A 21,419-nucleotide genomic window follows, 5' to 3' on the forward strand; every position below is an offset into this window, starting at 1 on the left:
GCTGGGGGCGTGGCCTGCCGCATCGGCCCCGCCCGTTCCCCGCTTGGCCCCGCCCTCTCGGCCGGGCCGGGCCGGGCCGGGCCGGGCCGCGGGGCCATAAAGCGGCGGCCGTGGCGGCGGCGCCTCTGCCGGTACCGATTCGCTCCCGGCTCCGCCGCGCCATGGCCGTGGCCCGGCGCAGGCTGTCTGTGGGGCTGGGGCTGGCCGGGGTGGCCTGCGCCCTCGCGGGGGGCTGCCTGCTGCTCCTGGGGCCCGTCATCATCAGGCAGCAGGTCATCAAGGTCAGCGGGGCTCGGGGCTGCGCCGGAGGCGCGGCGGGGGCAAGGCTCCGTGCGGGCTCGGTGGAGGGGCTCGGGGTGTGATGCAGCGGGTGCGGGCTCGGTGGAGGGGCTCGGGGTGTGATGCAGCGGGTGCGGGCTCGGTGGCGGGTCCGAGCGGGGTGTGATGCAGCGGGTGCGGGCTCGGGGTGTGATGCAGCGGGTGCGGGCTCGGTGGAGGGGCTCGGGGTGTGATGCAGCCGCTGCGGGCTCGGTGGAGGGGCTCGGGGTGTGATGCAGCGGGTGCGGGCTCGGGGTGTGATGCAGCCGCTGCGGGCTCGGTGGAGGGGCCGAGCGGGGTGTGATGCAGCGGGTGCGGGCTCGGTGGCAGCGGGGCTCGGGGTGTGATGCAGCCGGTGCGCGCTCGGTGGCGGGGCTCGGGGTGTGATGCAGCCGGTGCGCGCTCGGTGGCGGGGCTCGGGGTGTGATGCAGCCGGTGCGCGCTCGGTGGCGGCGGGGCTCGGGGTGTGATGCAGCCGGTGCGCGCTCGGTGGCGGGGCTCGGGGTGTGATGCAGCCGCTGCGGGCTCGGTGGCGGCGGGGCTCGGGGTGTGATGCAGCCGGTGCGCGCTCGGTGGCGGGGCTCGGGGTGTGATGCAGCCAGTGCGGGCTCGGGGTGCGCTGGAGCCGGTGCGCGCTCGGTGGAGGGGCCGAGCGGGGTGCGCTGGAGCCCCACGTGTGGTGCGGTCGGTGGCTGGAGCCGGTGCGCTGCGGGCTGGGGCTGGTTCGTGCTGCGGGCACGTTTGCTTGTGCGGTGCGGTCCGGAGAGCCGAGCGCTGCAGGTGGCAGCTGCTGCAGCTCCCAGCAGCCTCAGGCTCTTACTCTGGGCAAATGCCGGCGTGGAGTGTTCCACCCTTGGCGACAGCAAATTTGCCCGAAGCGAGCAGGTTAACCACCCCTGGATAACGAGGGCTCTTTGCATCCCTGGAACTGGCTGGGGATGCAGCGCTTGGCAGAGCATCACCCTGAGCACCAACCCTTCCTCCCCCTCACCTCCTTCTACCCGCAGCACCAGGTACTCCTTTCATAAATAGATGCAGACTAGTGGGCTCACGTGTGCTCTGGTGAGGTGCTTTCCCAACTGGAAACAGGGCAGATGATGTGCAGGAGCGCTCCAAATGAGCCTCGTGCATGGAGCAGCCTCTGAGTTATCCTCTCTCCTAGACTGAAAACCTGCAGAGTTGCTTCTCTGAAGATCTGTTTTATCCTCAGTAGAGGTCCTGAGGCTGAAGAGGGTTTGTCCCCAAAATGTGGGGCTGTGGATGGAGTTGTTGGTCTGTTCAGTGACTGCTGCACAGTTTTATGAACCTGTCCCTGCTGCTGGGGCACCAGTTATCCTGCTGAGCTCATCCCCACATTTAGCCAACCCTTTTTCTCCCTGTCCAAAGCAGATGTGCTCCCTGCCTTGGCCCTTCTCCAAGGTTCCACCTACCCAGATCAACCCCATAAAATTTGCCTCTGATGAAAGAGGTAAACAAACACCTCACAGCCAATGGCTGGCGTTGCATGTGGCGCAAAGTCTCTGCTGAAAATGACCTACTTAAACATACCCCCGAGAAGCGCTACTGGCTGGGCAGAACCAGACAGTCCTGTAGATTAAACAGTAGAAAATATTTGTTCAGTTTTATCGACAGCAGGAGCTGGTACCTGCAAATAAAAGGCTGAAGGGCCCCTGCAGAACAGAAATGACATTTTTCATGCAAAAACCTTTCTGCCCTCTTTTTAGCTAATCCTGATTCTTTCAACCTAATTAGCTAAGTCCTAGTAATTTGCAATGAGAGCAGAAGATGAGGAAAAGACCAACCCTTGTTTCTGCTCCCTTCACCTCAAACCCTTGATCTCCACATCTTTAACACAACACAAAATTGCCCTGAACTCATATTTTTTCCATTTCACATTAAGCCTGATAACTGAGCGCTGAGGGGTGATGAGGAATATTCAGGCCCTTACTGAAACTCCTGGGTTTCAGAGTAGTGTGGGTAAGAGGAGCTTGAAGAGCTGGGGTTGGGCAGGTAAAGGCTGGTTTCCTTTCTGGCTTCCTGAGCTCTGTCAGGATGGTGTATCCTGATGGAAATGTTACAGAGAGGTGGTTGTTTCAAGGATATCTTTGCGTGAAGTCTGCAGGGAAAGCAAGAGGATGCAGGGAGCTTGGAGCCTGTGTCTTGCCCCATCTACATTGGGCTGCCTGTGGGGTTGGCCCTGCAAAACCTGGGGGTATTTCTTTTCTGGAAGCACCTGGAATGCCACAGACCTGTCCAAGGTATGAGCTTGCACACAGTGAGGCTGCATCAGCTCATCCCTCTGCTACCTGTGGCTGCTCCACTTGGGAGCAGTCTGATGCTGCCCTGGGTGGCAGGAGCCAGGAGCAAGCGGCAGCACCGACCTTGCTGAGGTAGCAGGGTGAGGAGGAGGGTGCTGAGAGGATGTGGAGGGTGAGGTCTGACTGACACCCAGCTTCACCGCTCCTTCCAGTCTGCAGGGGAAACCTCATCTCTCAGTTTTACTGAGCAGGGTGCCTCCCTCCTGGAGAAGCAGGATTTGGACACTGTGGTGGAGCTGCTGCTCTTCTGGCCCTGTCTTGAGCCGCTGGACTGTAACCAGATCCTTTCGGTTCCTCAGGAACAAAGATCAGCCTGGTTAGGAGGGGTCAAACATCTCAGTGACCCTTTGTAACCCATCTAGTTGACAAATAGTCTGTTTTTATTTCAGACATATGACCATGTTTGTTTTGACTTAAAAGTAGCTTAATTTCAAGGCTACTCTGTTATAGGGGATCTTAGCAGCACCTGTGGTGTACCTTGAGCTGCTGTGCCCGGGTGGGAGGGAGCTGGGAAAGGCAGCAGAGAGCTGGGGTGTAACTCCATCTGACAGGGTACGTGTTATAAAAATAAATGCATATGCAACAAGTAATCAAAGGAGTGCAAGACGGAATAAGCAAGTAAAGGAAACTAAATGCTCTTGGTTGTAATCAATTCAACACTCTGGAATCAGGGTTGTAAAGCAGACTAAATTAAAATTTGTCCTATTACTGCTTCTTTTCCATGAAATCCTTGATGCTGGCAAAATTAGAGCAACATGTGGGCATGGAAGTGGCAACAGGAAGGGTTTGCTAGGTTAGATGGGCTACACAGCATTGTGGAGATGTCTGCTTAGGGTAGGGCTTGGATGAGGGGCTTGCAGAGCCCTGCTGCTCACGGGCAGCTCAGCCCTGCCATGAAATGCCTAAAGAAAGATGAGGTGGTGTGGGAAAACCTCTGGCAGAGTTCCACCTCAGCCCTTTGTGTCAGCAATATGTGCCCAGTCAGATCGAGCTGCTCCAGAGCAGGGGCTGCTGTGGGGCTGCTGAGCTGCACCAGCATAAAGCCCATGTCCCTCCTCCCGCTGGTGGATCAACCCCACTTCCATAAGCTGGCTAGCTTACCTAAGCAGGGCCAAGGATTTGTGCTTGCAGAAGAAAAGACTGTGGTGGAACACATCCAAAGTAGATGTTCAAGAAGGAACAAGCTCTTGCCCCTACTGCAGCCTCCTGGAGGCAGGGAGGGAGTGGAGGCAGAGGTGGCCAGATGCCAAGACATGAGCTGAGGAGAACTTAGGTTGTCTTTGAGCTCCTGCAGGCATTACCCAGCACACAGGAGAGTGATATGGGAACATGGTTGGGTTGTGCCTTGCCTTTGATCTGCCTCATGATCAATTGTGAGTCAATGCAGGCTGGCAGCTGAGAGGAGGCAGAGGTGTCCGTGCTGTGCTGTTGGGACACAGCTGGGTTGCCATCCAAGTTCTCTGTCTTCTTTTTGGGAATCTAGTGGGCTCTCCCTGCTGGTACCCCAACAGTTATGAGGATAGCTGTGCCACTTCTTGCTTGCTTTTAGCCGTGTGGAGCTGCCAAATCCAGGAGCAAAGGCCTTAGGGACAGAGTTGTTTCTGCCAGACAAGTAAAACATGCAGAATAGTGAATAATTCAGTACTGGTTTGTCTAGTGCAGAGCCAAGTCTCCAGCATATAAAAAAAAACCTTGGAAACCCTATGGGTAGGATTTGAAAAGTTAAACCTGAATGAATAAGCCAGCAACCATCCTGTGGCATAAACTTGCCGCTTCTGCACGCACAGGAGTTCTCCCTGTAGATCTAGCTCGGTCTCAGTCTGCCAAACACACCTGGATCCTCTGGAGAGCCTCTCTTGTAACTGCCACCTTTGGCTCTGCCTTACATTGAGCTGAGGGTGGCTGTGCTCATCTGCAGCCACAAAGCCCAAAAGTTGTGTCTCCTTATTTTTTTTTCCTTACAGAATGTCAGGATCAACCCCAGCAGCATCTCCTTCCAAATGTGGAAAGACATCCCTGTTCCTTTCTACTTGTCAGTGCATTTCTTCGAAGTGCTGAACCCCAAGCAGGTCCTCCAGGGAGAGAAGCCGGTGCTGAGCCAGCGTGGACCCTACGTGTACAGGTCAGGTACCACTTGTGGTCCAACTTGGCATGAGCCTGACCACCGTGCTGCCCACCAGGCTGCTGGCTGGCTCCTCTGGCAGGAGGACATTGCATCAGCAGGGTCGGTGGGAGCCCAGTGGCACTGGATTTTAAAGTGACCCAAATGTGCTCTGATTGCTCTGATCATGCTAAAGATACACGTAGGACCTCTGGCTGCTGAGGCAGAGAGAGATTGGTGGGTGCTCCACTGAGTTGTGGAGCTCAATCCTTTTCTGGGGCCTGTTGGGCAGGCAGACCTGGGCTGATGTGGTCCAAACATGGGTATGAGGGGTGTTGGTGTGGTGGTGGGTGACCCTGTCTTCAGAGTGCTCTTATTTTATCTTCGTTGTGCTTTTAAGAGCCCAGCTCTTGAGCTGGAGTCGCCTCAGTATCAAACTTCAGTCCTTATCTAACGTAAGACCCAGAATGTGCCTAACGTGAGCTCTCTGGTCATGGGAACCAGTATGGAGAACAAGTATGGAGCACTAACACTGGGTCAGAGCCACACACAGCAGGGCTGGGTCTGTCTGCCATGGCTGAGAATGGTGGCTGAAGCCCCAGGTGTTTCTCAGCACCTGAAAGAGCAAGTGATAGTTGGTGTTGAGTTGAACATGTGAACTTCCCATTTAACAGCGATCTTCAACACCTCAGTGCCTACACTAATGTGGTGAGGTTAAACCAGCAGCCTAAGCAAGCTCATGTGGGAAGATTATTGGTTAATCCAAAGCTGTTTGAGCAGTGTGGAGGGGAGGCTTGCGGTATGTATATGCCCTTGTTTCCTCTGGCATTGCAGGTCACACCATGTGGGTTCTGTATATTGGAATTGTATCACTCACTGGCTTGGGGAAAAGCTTCCCTTACTTTAAATAATAATAAACAAAGGTTTGAAGCTTATTAGTGTTCTTGTGTTCCTTCTGAGCAAGATTAGTGCCCTGTCCTAATGGGGGCTGTAAAACAGAGGCTCCACAGTGAAGGACTTTGTTTTTGCTGGTGAGTTGAGCTTCAGTTCCTCCAGGAGCAGTAACAGGCTTGTGATGCTGGGGACAGCCTTGCACTGCTGCAGAGCACTGCAGTGTCTGTGACACTGGGGCTGCCCTGTGGCGTGGGCTGAAGTCCAGCAGCACTGGGCAGTGTGCAGGACATGGATGGCCTGAAGCCCTGAGGAGCAGAAGGGCCACGATGTTGTGTGGAGGGTCAGGCTGCCCTGAACCCAGGAGCCATCAGGGAGATTGGGAGCAAATCAGTGTGGGCTCACTGGTGGAACACGTGGCATCTTGGCTGGTCCTCTCCTGTTTGCAGGTTGTTTTGGCGTGTGGGTTTCTGTGGCTCTGCGTATCTGGGCACCTCTCTGATGTGGCTGGGCTTTGCAGTGGCTGTAGGTGAAGCAATGGAGAAGACTTGGGCTTTTGTCTTGAATTTCTTGGGTGTTGAGTTGGGAAGAAGCACTTTGTGTCTGCAGGAATCCATCCTGTCAGGATGCCTCTCTCATGGGCTGCCCTCTCCTCCTGCCAGACGCTTGCCCTGGTTGGGATGTGAGGTTTATATCTGTTCCCACGCTGCCTCCCCAGCTGCCGTGTTGCTCCTCGCTGGGGTTTGGTCTCCTTCAAGCCCAGGCCTGTGCAGGCCATCCTTGCTCCACAGGCAGCAGGGGCTCTGCCTGGGGGAAGGTTCCCATGATCTCCCATCTCTTTGCAGGGAGTACAGGTATAAAACAAATATCACGTTCCACAACAATGACACAGTTTCCTACCTGGAGAACCGGAACCTTTTCTTCCAGCCAGACTTGTCCAACGGCACCGAAGACGAGTATGTTGTTGTGCCAAACATTTTGATGTTGGTGAGTGCTTGTTGTCTGGATGGGCTCCACCTTCTGAGCTTGCAGGGAGGGTGGTGAAGCCCAGCACTGAATCACTGGATTACTGAATCACTTTCTTGTGGGTTTTAAGGCTTATCAAACAATGAGGTAGTTAAACTCATAAAATGGAATTATCTCTGTTCTGAGTGTTGGTTGTTGTGTTGGGCTGCTACTGTTCCAAAACCAGAATGTGCCAAAGGGCTGGCAAAGCAGCTGGGCTTGAGTCTGCAACCTCACCTGAGCATCCTGTGGGGAAATCAAGCCTGTGAGCCCTCAACTGCTTTCTTCCCAAACTGGGAATAAATGAAGAGCCTCAGTCTGTCCAGAGGATTCCTCTGGGGCTATAGATGAGAGCAGCAGAATGATTTTGCTCAGCGCCAAAAATGCTTCCTCTTTGGTAAAGATGGGGCTCTTATCCCAGAGGTTTTGTTTTCTTTCCCAGGGAGCAGCTGTGATGATGGAAAAACTGCCAAATGTTTTGAAGATTTTACTGAGTGGAGCCCTGGCTGGCCTGAAACAGGAGGCGTTCATGAACCGGACAGTGGGGGAGATCATGTGGGGGTATGAAGACCCCCTTATAGACACAATAAATATGCTTGTTCCTGGCCTGATCCCTTTCAAGGGGAAGTTTGGATTATTTGTAGATGTAAGTAAAGTGGTTGGTTGGGAATGCTATATTGTTCTTGGGGATGTCTCAGGCACCTGGCTAAGTAGAAGTTGAGTAGCTGATGGTATGTGAGGCACCCCTAGAGCTGATGGAGCACCCAGAGTCAGTGATGTGCCGCAGCCTTGCTGTGTGTGGTGGATTAAAAAGTCGTTCCTTCTCTCTGCAGTTTAACAACTCCAATTCAGGACTGTTCACAGTAAACACAGGCATGAAGGACATCAGTCAAGTTCATATGATTGATTCATGGAATGGGCTAAAGAAGGTGAGTGTCTGGCAGCAAACCTTTAGTAATAGGGCAGTGCCTGACTTAAAGCAGGGTAAACTGAAAGCTCTGGGTGCTGTTGTGCGTGGGTCAGGTTTGAAAACAAGTTTCTACAGGACTTCAAGTGCTGCAACTTCTCTTCTAGCAAGTTGCCAGGAGGTGGCCATGTGGCAAGGGGCTTGTCAGGACGCATTAAATTCATCTCCTCTTGGGTTTCACTTGGACTCCCTTGCAGTGCTGTTGGAGCTGGTTGCTCTAAGGGCTGAAGTCTCAGGCTCCTGTGGCCTGTGTTGAAGGTGTCAAGTACTCTTGTTAAATGATGCTTTACTCTTCCCTTGTGGAATTCTACTCCTAACTAAAATCAGCTGAATCTAGAGATCAGCCCCTGGGGACAGGTGGATCTTGTCTATTAGTTGGGTGGATGTTTGACTCTCAGAATCATGGAAAATACGCTTAAGATGGGAAAGATCTTTGATGCTGCTATCCCAAGCTGCTATGGAAGCAGTATGGGGTGGTGGATATTCCATGCAGGGGTGAAAGCTGGCTGCAGCAAGCTCGTCCTTCTGAGTTCTTCTCTCTACACTTGTCCCACAGGTGAACTACTGGAGGAGCAGCCAGTGCAACATGATCAATGGGACAGCGGGGGAGATGTGGCCACCGTTCATGTCCCCGACCTCCCTGGAGTTCTACAGCCCTGATGCCTGCAGGTGAGGCCACAGCCACCAGCCTGTCCCCATGCAGGTGGCAGGACACGCTGCACCCATCCTGCACACACAGAGCTCCCATGCAGTGACACAGAGGGCTCAGGATTTGTTTCTGTAGTTAAAGTTCTGTTTATTTGTTTATGTAGTTAAAGTTCAGCTGCTCTAGGGGTGCCTTACCTACTGGGGTTGTGGTATCTGAGCTTTGCAAACAGTGTCGTTGTCTGATCATCAGCATCTTGTGGTGTCCATAAATACCTTCCATATCACTGGAGAAGTCCAACTTGCCCGAGGTGAATCAGTACAAGATAACCAGATGTGGTTATCTTACGTAGATAAGATGTGGGCAGTGAGAAGGAGAAGTAAGGGTTGTCAGAGGGAAATGCAACTGTAACTGTTTGCAGAACTCTTTCAGCTGACTAAACTCTTGGAGAAATTATGTCAGGGGGGAAACTCTTGCCACCATTTCCAGGCTCTTTCTTCTTTGTTTTCCTTTTTTTTTTTTTTTTTTTTTTTTGCTCCTGCTTATATAAGCCACCCTGACCTTAGCTGATCACACAGGGGTTAAAGTACCTATGCCTGAGGCTGAAAGGAGGGGAAGCAGGCACAAAACCCCTGTCCCTAGCTTGGGGAAGATAATGATAACTCAGGCTTTGTAGATAGTGCTGCAAAACAAGCAAGTGCTCATGTTGAATAGAGAACAGTGAGAACAATGACCTCTTCAGTGAACAAACAGCTGAGCTGAGCAATAGCACAGGGATTCCTCTGCACAAGGGGCATCAGCAAGTGCCAGAATGACCCGGAGCCAGGAATTTACACGGAAGTTTACCTGTAACCGAGTCTAAAACACACATAACCTGTTCCTGTAAAACCACAGAAATGTGTGGAATGGAGCATGCTTCTAGTGAAGTGGAGGAAACCAAGCTTGGTTTCTGGTTGGCACAGGAGGTTCCTGCCACACAGAACTGTGGGGAAATGGCTCAGCTTCTCAGACAGTGCTGTGTCTTCTCCCCAGACCTCTGCCTCGGCCTCTGTTTACCCAGAGTCACAAACATCAGTTGGTAGGCTGAGAGCATTCCTGCCTTGCTGCAGGACAGGCAGGGCCCATCTCCTGTGCTCTGTACACATGAAATGCAGCTGATGCTGAGGTGCAGCTACCCAGGTTTTATGCTGCTGATGTGCTACAGCAACTTCTGCCTCCTTGCTGGAAGGTGAGCAGAGCCAAGAGGCACATATGTAACTGCTGAACATGCCCTGAACCACCCCCCCCATCCCAGAGCATCAGAAAGCCTCTGTAGGAATGAGCATCCCCTTGGCCTGCCCAAGGTGTCCTGGATCTTCTCTGTGACCCACTTACTCATTCTGTGATTCTCTGCAAGCCTCACTCAAGTGTGAAGGGAGCAAACCTTTGTCCTGGAAACTTGCATTGATCCTGGCCAGCTGGTAGCAATATTGCAGCACAACATCAATAGCCTCTTGTAGCAAGAAAAAAAATTTTGCTGTGTCATATAGAGAAATTTTCCACTCCCCTGGCAGCCTGTTGCCAGAGTTGGCCTGTGAAAGAGGTTTATCTAGTGTCTGTGCCCTGTAACGGAGCACCTCAGAGCCAAGGCTTGCATAAAGTGGATATTATCTCTTGGAGAGCAGCCCTGGGGATTGCTACATGCCTTTAAACAAATCTCACCTGGATATAGCAAATGGACATAATCCTGTGGTTTCTCTCCATAACTTGTCCTGACCAACCCTGTAGATGTGCTTAAAATATGGAAAGCAAAAGGCGTAAATATTCATTCCCCATCCAAAGCACTGCTCTGAGGGTTTATCTGGATCTCAAAGTCTAAGTTACATTGCAACTGCATCTTATCCAGGCAAGATAAAAACCCAGTCCTCAGCTGGAGACCTGTTGACTAATCCTGTTCCTTCTCCATTGAAACCCTTCCAGATCCATGACACTGGTGTATGAGCAGTCTGGGAAGTTCAAGGGTGTGCCCACCTATCGGTTTGTGGCACCGAAAACCCTCTTTGCCAACGGCACAGATTATCCACCCAACGAGGGCTTCTGCCCCTGCATGCAGTCTGGCATCCAGAACGTCAGCACCTGTAGACTCAGTAAGTCCTTTCCCCCCTGGCTCTCCGTTAATGGACAAATGTTAAATTCGAGATGCAATACAAGCTTGGCTGTCTGGAAAATCAGCTCTGGTGTCCTCTGGGATGCTGAAAAGTACTGCTGGGCTCTGTGTGTACTCCCTCAGGCCTCTCAGCAATGAGGGAAAGCCCCTTGTGCCCAAAGTTCCTTCAGTGCCCAGCCCTATGACAGCCTGGCATTTGTGGGAGCATTACATCCCCTGGGCTGGCGGTGGGAGCAGGCAGGGGAGCAAGGAAGAGGCAGCCCATGCAACTGCCAAATTAAATGTTGACTTTGGACACTGAGCATGCGTCACACAGGAGCGACAGTCCAGGCTGGGTGTCCTAACTTGTGTCTGGGAACAGTGAGTTACCACAGCGTTGTGTGGTGGCTGGTCCTCAACCCTCCTGGAGCAATGGAATGACCTGCAGGGAGGGAAGGGTTGGGAGGAGAAAATGTAAAAGCCTGTTCAGAACAAATACTGCAAGTCCATAAAAACGTCAAGAAAAGTTCTTAGGTAGGTGTGGAGGAGTTTAAGATGTCTTCAATCTCATGCAGATGCACCGATGTTCATTTCCCACCCTCACTTCTACAATGCCGACCCATCCCTGGTGAGCGCAGTCGAAGGCCTGCACCCCAGCAAGGACCAGCACGGGCTTTTCCTCGATGTGCACCCTGTGAGTGAGCCCACCAGGGTCCTCCCCTCACCCCAGGGACCAGCCCAGGATGGGGGGGGACCCTGCCATCAGCTGAGCAATGGCACCACTCTGCTCTTGTGGCACTGATTTGAGCAGGTTCCATAGTGCAGATTGGCAAGGACATGTGCAGATAAAAATATCAAAGCCATAAACTAATTGAATAATTAGCCTGGCTTCTAGTGAATTGCAGAACTAATTATAAACATAACTGTTTCGATAAGCACAGTGAAGTTCTTTCCACTGACTCAGGCCTATAACACCAGGAGGTGTATCTGGCAGCAGCCCAGCTTTGCCCCAAATCTGCAAATGTGCATTGCCATCAGAACTGGCTGGCAAAGTGTGCAGACCAGGCTGTGGCTCAGGCTGGTGCCTCCATTTTTGGGCTGGCTTCTTCCACTCTCTCAACCTGCCCATCTGGACCTGACTGCTTTTGCACTGGGCTGCTGCTGTGTTGCATCCCTCACGTACCTACAGCGTGAGGGTGAAGTCACTGCTCCAGAGGGGATTATTTGGGATGTCCTGAGGCATCATTGTCCCAGCTGCTGATGGGAAGGGGACTTTGGCATTTTCCACCCGCAGCCTGTGTTGTGCATGGTTAGTTTTTCCAAACACTCAGTGATGTTTGCTCCAGCAAAAAACCCATTTCCCTCTTGAGGTAAGGTAAACTGCATATCTTATATAGAATTTGATTCTGACTGCTTTTCTTATCACAGTTATGAAAATCTAATTAAGTTTATTACAGTATTAAACATCTACTGATAGCAATACAGTTAATTATATTTTTATCTAGCTGCAGTCTGCTGACTACAAACAGTGACAGTCCAACAACAATTCTCTGCTTGTAAAAATGTGTTGCAACACTGCAGACTCATGAGAAACCAATGTCTTAATGGGTGTCAACAAGATCAGCTTTGAAGTGTGATGTTTTCATGGTCTTGGGGTGTTGCTGATCAGAGTCTGTTGGTCCCTACAAAGTCACTTAGAGGTTACTGATGAATTGGTCTCTCCCTGTGCAGATGACGGGCATCCCCATGAACTGCTCCATCAAGCTCCAGCTGAACCTGTACATAAAGCACGTGTCTGGTATAATGTAAGTGGTCACCTTCTAGAAACGTCCATCTGCCTTCCCTGAGCAGGGAGTTCTGCTGATGCTGAGGTTGCTGCACAGTTTACTCTCCCCAAAGATGAAGCAGCTTTACCATGACCAGTTGTCCTATTGCTGGAGCCAGCTGGCTTCTGCTGAAACATCAGCCATTCCAGTGACCACAAGTTCCATCCTCTGGCAGTGCAGAGAGTGGCTGCCTGTTTGCTCAGCTCGGGCAGTGTCCCTGTCCCTGACCGGGCAGCCGAGGGGTGCACGGCTCCTCCTGGTGAGGCAGGAACTGTTCACCTCCACTGTGCTGCCTCCTCAGGAGTTACCTGCAGCATGGAGAGGCAAAACACACCCTGCCTGCAGGGTGGAGAGTGAAGAAAGACACTTCCAGTTCTATGAAAGCAAACAGGAGGTCCCTGTAACCAAACTGTGTGGTGCCAGATGTTAAATACCAACAAGGGTGGGAGTGTGCTCTCGCTGCTTTGGCTGCGGGGCAAACACCTGCAGACTGCACCCCACGGTGCCATCCAGGTGACTGAGACATGAACTTTAGCATTCTGGTTCACTGAGTTTCATCTCCCTGGAGCCCAAGTGTGGGATGGTACTTATTGCTGTCCTAGGGCAGTTAAGCCCCCATGGAAGCATAAGCTCTGCTCTTGCATGAAAAGCACAGGTTGGACCTGATCCCCCAAGGTGGGAGCAGCTCACTGGACCAGCAGGGATTGCCACCTCCTTATGCTGGTTTCCTGGCCACTGTCAGTCTGTCAGACATGTCCCCTTAAGGAAGAATTATGGTGTTAATTGTGACCTGATCAACCATAAACCTAAGCGTGTGTTTCTTTTTTGATTTTCTTCCCCCCAGTCAAACAGGGAAGATTAAGCCCGTGGTCCTGCCGCTGCTGTGGTTTGCAGAGGTGAGCTGCCTTCCTTGGCCTGATTCTGCAGAGCCTCTCCTGCTTCCCCATCGCCCAGTGCTGGGGAAAACTCCATTTTGGATAAAGCTTTAAGCCAGACAGACTAATTAAGCACCAACAGAAGGCTTTTCAATACTTGAATAATGGCTGTGCCATTAATCCCTCTGAGCTGAACAAACCCTGCACTATACTTGGTAAATCTCTGGCTCTGCCCTAGATGTGGGGTTAAATAGGGCCCTGGACAGAGCTGCCAGCATCCCTGTCCTCATGTGGGCCAGGGAGTGCAGCCTCTGGCTGTGGGTGCATGTCCAGCTGACTCCAGCTATTTAGTAAAAGCTTCTAGCCTGACTGAATTTTGCATAAATTCCCTAATTTATGCTGGGAGGTGGTGGGAGAGGAATCATTTGCTGGTCTGTCTCAGCCCTGGACGGGAGGGAAATGCCACTGACAGCTCTGCTTTTTTGAGCAGAGTGGATCCATCGAAGGCTCAGTCCTAAAGCAGTTTTACAACAACCTGGTGCTGCTCCCGTCGGTGCTGGACTACGTGCAGTACATCTTCCTTGGGCTGAGTGTCCCACTCATTATCTCAGCAGCTGTGCTCATGGCAGTGAGTAAGGTAAGAATCTGCAGCTGCCCATGGGAAATGCTGCGAGTCAAATCAGACTCAATCAGACGGTGTAGTTTGGGCTGACAATCTAACATGTCTGAGGAAGCATTGGCTGATGCCACCAGCAATCTCCTAATGGTGCCAGGTGCCAGCAGAGAGCAGCAGGACTTCCTTAGCCATCTAGAAATTGGGCTGCAAATAGATAACATGAAGCATTTCTGGCTTTCTTGGCGCACAAGATGGAAGCGGCTTCCTGGAGGAGGAGGTATTTCTCAGCTCACCCAGCTAACGAAGAAACAAGCCTAGTTTATCAACCCAGCCTCCAGAGAAGGCAGCAGATCTGTGCCATTGCACAGATCTGCCTCTGTAGGGTCCCAGCAGTTTTCCAGTCAGAACAGAGCCTTCTCCAGAGGATGGAGCTGTCTGAACACAGCGTGTTAAGTGAACTGCAGTTGCTGTGTTCTTGCAGAGGGGACACAGCCACTGTGGCTGCTCTCAGCCCAGCACAGATTCTGCATTTCTGTGAAATGCTCTTGGTTTCTGTGCAGACTGCTCCAAAGAGCTCTGGAAGTGAAACCCTCAGAGCCTTTGTGGATCTGGGCTTCCTGAGAAGTGAAGACCTTTGAAGGCTGCTGGGAGCTGGCAGCTGGGCTGTGGGGCAGGCAGTGTGGTGAGGCTGAGCTGCCAGGACTGAATATAAAACAGCCAAAACACTCGGTGGAGATCTGTGGCTCTGGCTCCACATCGATCTGATAACACTAAGCTCTCTACAAGCTTTAGTTCTCGACGTAGAGATCTAACTCCCTACCCTAACCCTGTATCAAAGGAAGCTGATTTAGCTTTGCACTACAGTCAGGTGGTTTAGGCTGGCTGTAAGGCTGCAGAGGTGAAGAGGCTACTTGTGGGATTAAAGGCAGTGCTTGGGATGAGAGCAGACAAAGGGGGGGCCTGTGTGAGGGGCTGCCTTTGCTCAGCTGGTTACTGCCCTTCCTCAAACACCGATGCAAACCCACCTTAAATATTGCCAAGGTTCTCGGAGTATCACGTAATTGGATTTTAAGCAAGTCTACAATTACTTAAGTGACTTAAACATATGATCCCAAATCCCCTTGTTCTTCCACACACTTCCCTGCAGGGTGGGAGTGATGCTAGGGCCCAGCATGGAGCCCAGAGCTCACCACCAAACCCTTACTGTGCTCCCTGGATGGCCCTGGGATGAGCTGCCCCACTTCAGCACATGTGAGTGGTTGCTGGCAGACAGGCTCCAGTCTGCTGCATGACCCCAGGAGCTCTGAGAAAGGGCTGGGCAGCCGTTTCTAACACCTTGTGCAGCTCTGAGATGGCATTTCCTCACCCTGCTTTGTGCAAGTCTTAATTCCTGGTATCAAAGAGATTTAACCATGCTAGAAAGGGCCAGGGAGAAAAGCTGGATTTTAAACTCATTCAAGCCAACTGAATATCTGCTTGTGAAATATCCCAAACCCAGGCATAAGCCAGCTGTATTTCTGTGCTCAGCCAAAAGAGTCACGAAGTGTTAAACTAAAACTCAACGTCAGGAAGTGCCTGACTATCTGGAAAGTGATTAAAAAGCTTCAATGACCTTACCAATCTCTAAGAAAGCTGTACAACGACAGATGAACTGTCTCCTCCTAATGAGTAGATAAGAGCTTGTAAACCGGTTGACAGCGATTTGCAGCCAAGGTGTGTTCCTCATTTGATTGAAGTGTTGCTGATCTAGCTCTGATTGCTTAATCACGCACAGTTCTGCCTCCCGAAGTCACAGGTGATGTCAGGGGGGACACTGAGCGGGGACATTGTCCACACCTTCACGTGTCTGCCAGCATGAAGGTCCCCCTGAACCCAGCTCCTCCCTCTGGCGTCTTGTGTGCCTCTGGCTTCTGGAGGGAGCAGTGTGCTCTGAAGCCAGTGTAGATGTGGTGCTGTGAAACACTTAAATCTTAGTCTAGTTTCTAGTGGAGCCAGTTTGAAATGCATCTGTTGGACTTGCAGCTCTAGGAAATGCATAATCTGGACAGGGGTAGAACACCCCCAGACGTTGTAGCTCTCTGCCCTTGTGGCCTACAGCCTGTGTGGTGGCAATTTTAAAAGGCAAACAGACCATTTTAAAACTGGCTTGACACTGAACAAAATCTTAAATAGGACTTAGTTTAACCTAAATTTTGAAATCTTCATTAATAACTAGATTCTAGTTAAACAGTGATTTTTTTTTTTCGAATCTCCTCCGAAAATTGGAACCCTCGTGAAATTCATGTCCAAGTGCACCATAAACTAGACTGATTGTCTTCTAGGAAAAATGCTCTTTATTTTGGAGTAGCAATAAAAAGAGCTCAGACAGTAATAAGGCAAACCAGGCCAGCTCTGCCACAAACCTGCCTCCAGTTAAGGGGACGGTGTTGCGGGAAGCCAGGATGTAGGTGGGTACCCAGCCAAGGTAACACGCTTTTCTCTCATCCTGATTTGATTAAACTTCACTTAAAACCAATCAAATGAAACGTTTGCTGTGCACATCTCCCAGACATGCCGTCCTGGCAAGCTTTGATGGAACAGTGGTGTCTCCTGGCTTTATTTGGGGCAATTTAGATGTCTTAGTACTGGCACTTAACCAGGTTGCAGGTACATGCTCTTACTGTTTCCCTGGTGTACCTGATCTGCAGCCCTAAAAATGTCAGCAGGGGTCAGGGGAAAAATAGGATTGCTGGGAGGAGATACTTTTCTTGCCTATTTTCCCCCCGTCTCTGAGTGTTTGAGATCCAGAGGTAAGTTTTTTGAATGGGTAAAAACTTGTGGGGTAACAGAGGTAGTCCCCTGGTGGGTGTCACCCCTCCCCTGCATGCAGGCAGCCTCAACAGAGAGGCTTTTAGGAGGGAATTTCTGATGTATAAAATATCTGGGTTTGTATTACAGGAACACAAAATCACTGAGTCGTTGAGGTTGAGGGGACCTCTGGAGCTCATCTATCCCAATCCCTCTGCTCAAGCAGAGTCACCTAGCTCAGCACCATGTCCAGATGTCTCTTAATATCTTCAGGGATGGAGATTCCTCAGGGCAACCTGTTCCCATTTTTACAGCAAAAGAAAAAAAAAGGAAAAAAAGAGTATTTCTTGATGTCCAGATGGAATCCCCTGTGTTTAAGTACCCCTTGGCTCTTGTCCTGGCCCTGGACACTACCAAGAAGAGCCTGGCTCTGCACTTACACCCTCTCTTCAGAAACTTGTTTACAGTGGTAAGATCCCCGAGCCTTCTCTTCTCGAGGCTGAACAGTCCCTTTGCTCACACAAGAGACAGTCCAGTCCCAAAATAACTCTTCCCAGTAGTTCCATCTCTCTTGTCCTGGGAATCCCAGAACTGAATACAGTACTCCCTGTATGGCCTCACCAGTGATGAGGAGAGGGGAAGGATCACTCCAAGACCTGCTGGCAACACTCCCAGTGCAGCCCAGGACAGAGTTGGCTGCCTTTGCTCCCCGGCCACGCTGCTGGCTCACCTTCAGCTCGGTGTCCCTGAGGTCCTCAGGTCCTTTTCTGCCAAACTGCTGCAGAGCTGGGTGACCTTTAGGGTGTCCTGGTGTGTGGGGTTGTTCATCCCAAGTGAAAGACCTTGTACATCCTCTTGTTGAACCTCATGAGGGTCCTTCCAGTCCGTTTCTCAGCCTGCTGAGGTCCCTCTGGTGTACCAGCCACTCCCTCAGTTTTTGCAGATCGTTAATAAAGATGTTACACAGGCCTGGACCCAATATTGACCCCTGGTGTACACTGATGGTTACTGGCCTCCAACTCAACTCTGGGCCTGCTGTTCAGCCAGTTTTCAGTCCACCTCACTGCCTGCTCATCCAGTCCTACTTCATCAGCTTCCCTCTAAGGTTTTCATGGGAGATGGTGTCAAAAGCCTGGAGTCCAGGTAGACAATATCCACTGTTCTCCCCTCATCTACCAAGCCAGACCTTTCATCATAGATGGTCAAGCACAATTTCCCCTTGGTGAAGCCCAGTGACTACACTTGATAATTTAATTGTCCTTCACATGCCTGGAAATGGTTCCTAGAATTATCTGCTCCATCACTTTCTCCGAGATGAAGGGAGGCTGACTGGCCTGTAGCTCCTGAGGGCTTCCTTCTTGATCTTTTTGAGACAGAAGTGATACTTTCCTTCAGTTTTAGGGCCCCTCTCTCCACTGCCAGGCCTGTTCAAAGACAACAGGGAATGGCCTTGCTGTGCCATGAGCCCATTCATCCCATCAGGGTTTATGGATTTGTGTATGCCTGGGTTCCTTAAGTATTCTCTGACCTTATCCTCTTCCACCAAGGGTGCATCTTCCTTGCTCCGGACTTTCCTCCGTTTCTGGGGTCCCCTGCCTCATTCAGCCCCAGGCCTGTATGGTTCCCTCCTCTTTCTTTTGTCACCTGGGTACTTGAGAAGCCTTTCTTGTCTCTGACATCCTTGGCTAGATTCAGTTCCAGCTGGGTTTTGGCTTTCCTATCTTCATCCCTGCATGCTGGGAGAATGTCCCTATATTCCTGCCAGGTTACCTGTCCCTGCTCCCACCTTCCAGATGTTTCCTTTCTGCATTTGTGGTTGGTCAGGAGCTCCTGGTTCATCCACATTGCCCTGCTGGCATTTTTTCCTGGCTTGGGATGCTTGTTAGGGTGGACTGTTCTTGAATTTGGAGGAGGTGGTCCTTGAATATTAACCATCTTTTTTGCCCTGACTGTATCCCCTCACCTGAGGTCTGTAGGCACTTCTAGAATCATAGACTCATTAATGTTGAAAATTCCTCCAAGATCCTCAAGTCCAAACTTCAACCAAATAGCACCATGCCCAAAGAGTCTCCAGGTGTTCCTGGTGGTATCACTGGTGCCCACGCTGGAGCAGCAGTGGCCAATAGTCGAAGGGTTAGACAAGCCTCATAGTCCCTCCACAACACCCCAACCCACATCCCCAGCAAGCAAAAGTCTCTGGGTGAGGGGCAGGCTGGTGTCTCTGTCCCCAGCAGCAGGAATTGGCCCACTCTGGTCACCTGCTGCTTCCTGCTGGGGTTCTGGCATGATTTAGGGTCAGGGCCCACGTGGTCTGTTTAAAGGCGTATCTGGCTCCTGCTCAACTTTGAGGGTGGTGAACCTGTTTTGTAGGTGTGTTAAGGGTTATGGGGAGGAGGAGCCGTCTTGGTGCCAGAAGGCACCAGCTTCCACCCTTCCCCTTCCACAGAGGCTGCACCTACCATTATCCTAGGCATGAGTGCTGCCTGTGCCTGCTGCAGCTGGAGCCTGCAGCTCCTCTGTCCCTCAGCAGACTGTCCATCTCCCTTCCACCTTGGATGCTGTGCAGCACACTGACTTCATCCCACAGCTCTTCAGGCTGGGTGTTTGGGTGGTGTTACAGGTGCTGGTGGGCAAGAATGGAAATAACCTCATTTTGGTAGGGCAGGAGGTACAAAGAGGTACAAAAATCTTCACTTTGGTAGGGCAGGAGGTACAGAGAGGTACAAAAATCTTCACTTCAAGAAAAGGGCCCTTGGCCACTGAAAGTCCAAGAGGCTCGAGGTGCACGTGCTCCGGGTGGGGACGCGGCGGCACCGCCGGCTGTGACCATGCTGTGACCTCTGTCCCTCCCCTGCAGAGAGGCGCTGCCGAGAAGAGCCCCTGTCCCCCCTCCACGCAGAGCAAACGTCCCCCCTCCTCCGAGACCACGCCGCTCCTGCACGACGCCGACGCCCTGAGCCAGGACGATGCCGAGGCCTGAGCCGCCCGCCCCGCCACGCTTCCCGCAGGGACACGCTGCCCACTGGGACACGCTGCCCACTGGGACACGCTGCCCACTGGGACACGGCCGCGCTGCAGGTGACACCTGCTTCGGATCCACAGAGCTCTCTGGAAGGCGAAGTCCTGGCCAGCTCAGCGGAGTCCTGCACAGCACGGCAAAGCCACGGGATAGTCCTGCTGCTCAGCATTCCTGCTCATCCAGAGACCCAGTCCAGACACTCAGCACAGCGTTCAAGAACCCTTGTCCCCAGGGGCCAGCCATGGCCCCTCTCTCCGGTGGAATGAAGATGGTTGCTGACTGATCTGAGAAGTTATTTGCAATTTAAAACTGCCTATTGCTAGGGATAAAAGGCACTTTAATGGGAGCCTTTAAAATAAATGAGGTTTGTATAGGTAGTGCTGATGGGATTTAGTGATCTTTTTAAAAGCCACTGTTCATCTCACCAAATGGGGCACGCTGTCCTGGAGCCACTTACAGTTTTATTGCCACTTGATGTAACTGGACTACACTGCAAATCATTTCTGGGTGCTGTCACTTCAGTGATGTCTCTTCCCACAGTACCTGGAGCCTGCCTGGGGTTGTTCCAGCCTTTGCATGTGTTGGAGAGTAGTGGTGACTTTTAAAGCCCCAGTTCTGTGCCATGACCTTGTGCTCCACAGTGCTTCCAGCTCACAGCCCTGTTACTTAATCTCTCCTGGCTGTAGGTGACTGCGTGAGATGAGCCTTGGCAAAACCTCGGTGGTACATCTGAGCTGTCACTCAGCTCCTGGCAGTTGTCCCCACTGCCTGCTCAGCCATCCAGGACCAGCTCTTCGGGCCGTGACCATCGGCACATCGGCCATCAGTGGCTCTGGTCACACTGCCTGACCACGGGAAGGGGGAAGCTTGACCCTGTCCTTGAGTGTTAATGAAGATATTTTTGATTTTGAGAGGGAGGAATATGTGCAATCATGAAAGTAACAGTGGCCTTAAGTAGGGTTTGATTAAAGTATTGCAGATTTCTGAAATGGTGTGTTGGGTGACCTGGGGCTGGATGTTACTGGGGGTGGGTGGTCTTGGGTCACACTTCAGTGGGAAGGAAGCCCAAAGCCCAGGAATATTTTTGGAAAATTACTAGTCAGTAGTTATCTACCACACCTGCCTTGCCCACTTCCAGCCAAGAGCTTGGGAAAGCAAAGGGGCCAGTGCTGGAGTATCTGGCAAGAGGTGGGGAATCTCTGCTCTGTCTTGGAGCAGAGGACTTGTTTCCCTGGGTGTGACAAGGGTACTCTTGGGGTCTGGAAATCTTTGTCCAGGACAGCCCTGTGACTTCCTAGTGAGCTAAGCAATACTTTTCTCTTACACCTCCATTGCTCTTACTGGTCCTCTTAGCACAGGACCTAAACCAGACTCGTCCTGGGCCAGTGCATTCCTTACTGCCCACGTCCCAGCCCTGCAGTGGGCCTAGGCTGCCTCACCATGGAAGCAGCCGTGCTACAGCCTGGGTCACAACGGGGAAAGGCAGCACTTTGGTCCATGGGCTGAACTCCCCTACGTGCCTGAAGTGTGTCTTGCAGGTATGACAGCCAAGTCCCTCCTTGTGGCCACTACTGCTGGGTTATCTCTGTGGCACAAATCCCCACTGAGAGTGATTCTTAAACTGCAGCTGTAAACTCTCTCTGGCCTTGAATCCGAATGTATGCACTGGCAACCAGGAGCTCACACCCACAGCCTCGGCCAGCGGCGATGGAGCCGGGAGTGGGGCAGAGCCTCTGGGACAGCAGGGCGTACAGCAGCAATACCCACCCTGTGAGAGGCTTTAATGACATCACGGTGCTAATTGCAGTTGGACGAGTGAACACAAATAAAACGCGGGCATACCGCTGTTAGCACAGGCCTCGGCGGGTGTTTTTTGTGGCTTTGCAGAGGAGCGCGTTGCCGGCCGGAGCTCCTGAGCAGCGCTG

The 21,419-nt window shown here is 51.9% G+C and overlaps 1 protein-coding gene across 2 annotated transcripts; it reads left to right on the forward strand.

Moving 5' to 3' along the window:
* The first annotated feature begins 47 nt into the window (after window positions 1-47).
* Window positions 48-20,483, forward strand: SCARB1 (scavenger receptor class B member 1). Of its 2 annotated transcripts, none has more exons than XM_069030479.1 (12): window positions 48-281; window positions 4,601-4,758; window positions 6,474-6,615; window positions 7,076-7,279; window positions 7,467-7,562; window positions 8,157-8,269; window positions 10,206-10,372; window positions 10,947-11,065; window positions 12,103-12,176; window positions 13,042-13,093; window positions 13,563-13,709; window positions 16,010-19,326. In XM_069030479.1, the coding sequence occupies exons 1-12, from the start codon at window positions 162-164 to the stop codon at window positions 16,133-16,135; spliced, it is 1,518 nt and encodes a 505-aa protein (XP_068886580.1). In that variant the 5' UTR covers window positions 48-161; the 3' UTR covers window positions 16,136-19,326. The 2 variants fall into 2 exon arrangements, with proteins under 2 accessions (XP_068886580.1, XP_068886579.1); XM_069030478.1 differs by lacking the exon at window positions 16,010-19,326 and adding an exon at window positions 19,333-20,483 and having other exon boundaries at window positions 51-281.
* Window positions 20,484-21,419: the final 936 nt, after the last annotated feature.

Source organism: Aphelocoma coerulescens, chromosome 15, assembly GCF_041296385.1.
Source record: "Aphelocoma coerulescens isolate FSJ_1873_10779 chromosome 15, UR_Acoe_1.0, whole genome shotgun sequence".
NCBI classification, from domain to species: domain Eukaryota; kingdom Metazoa; phylum Chordata; class Aves; order Passeriformes; family Corvidae; genus Aphelocoma; species Aphelocoma coerulescens.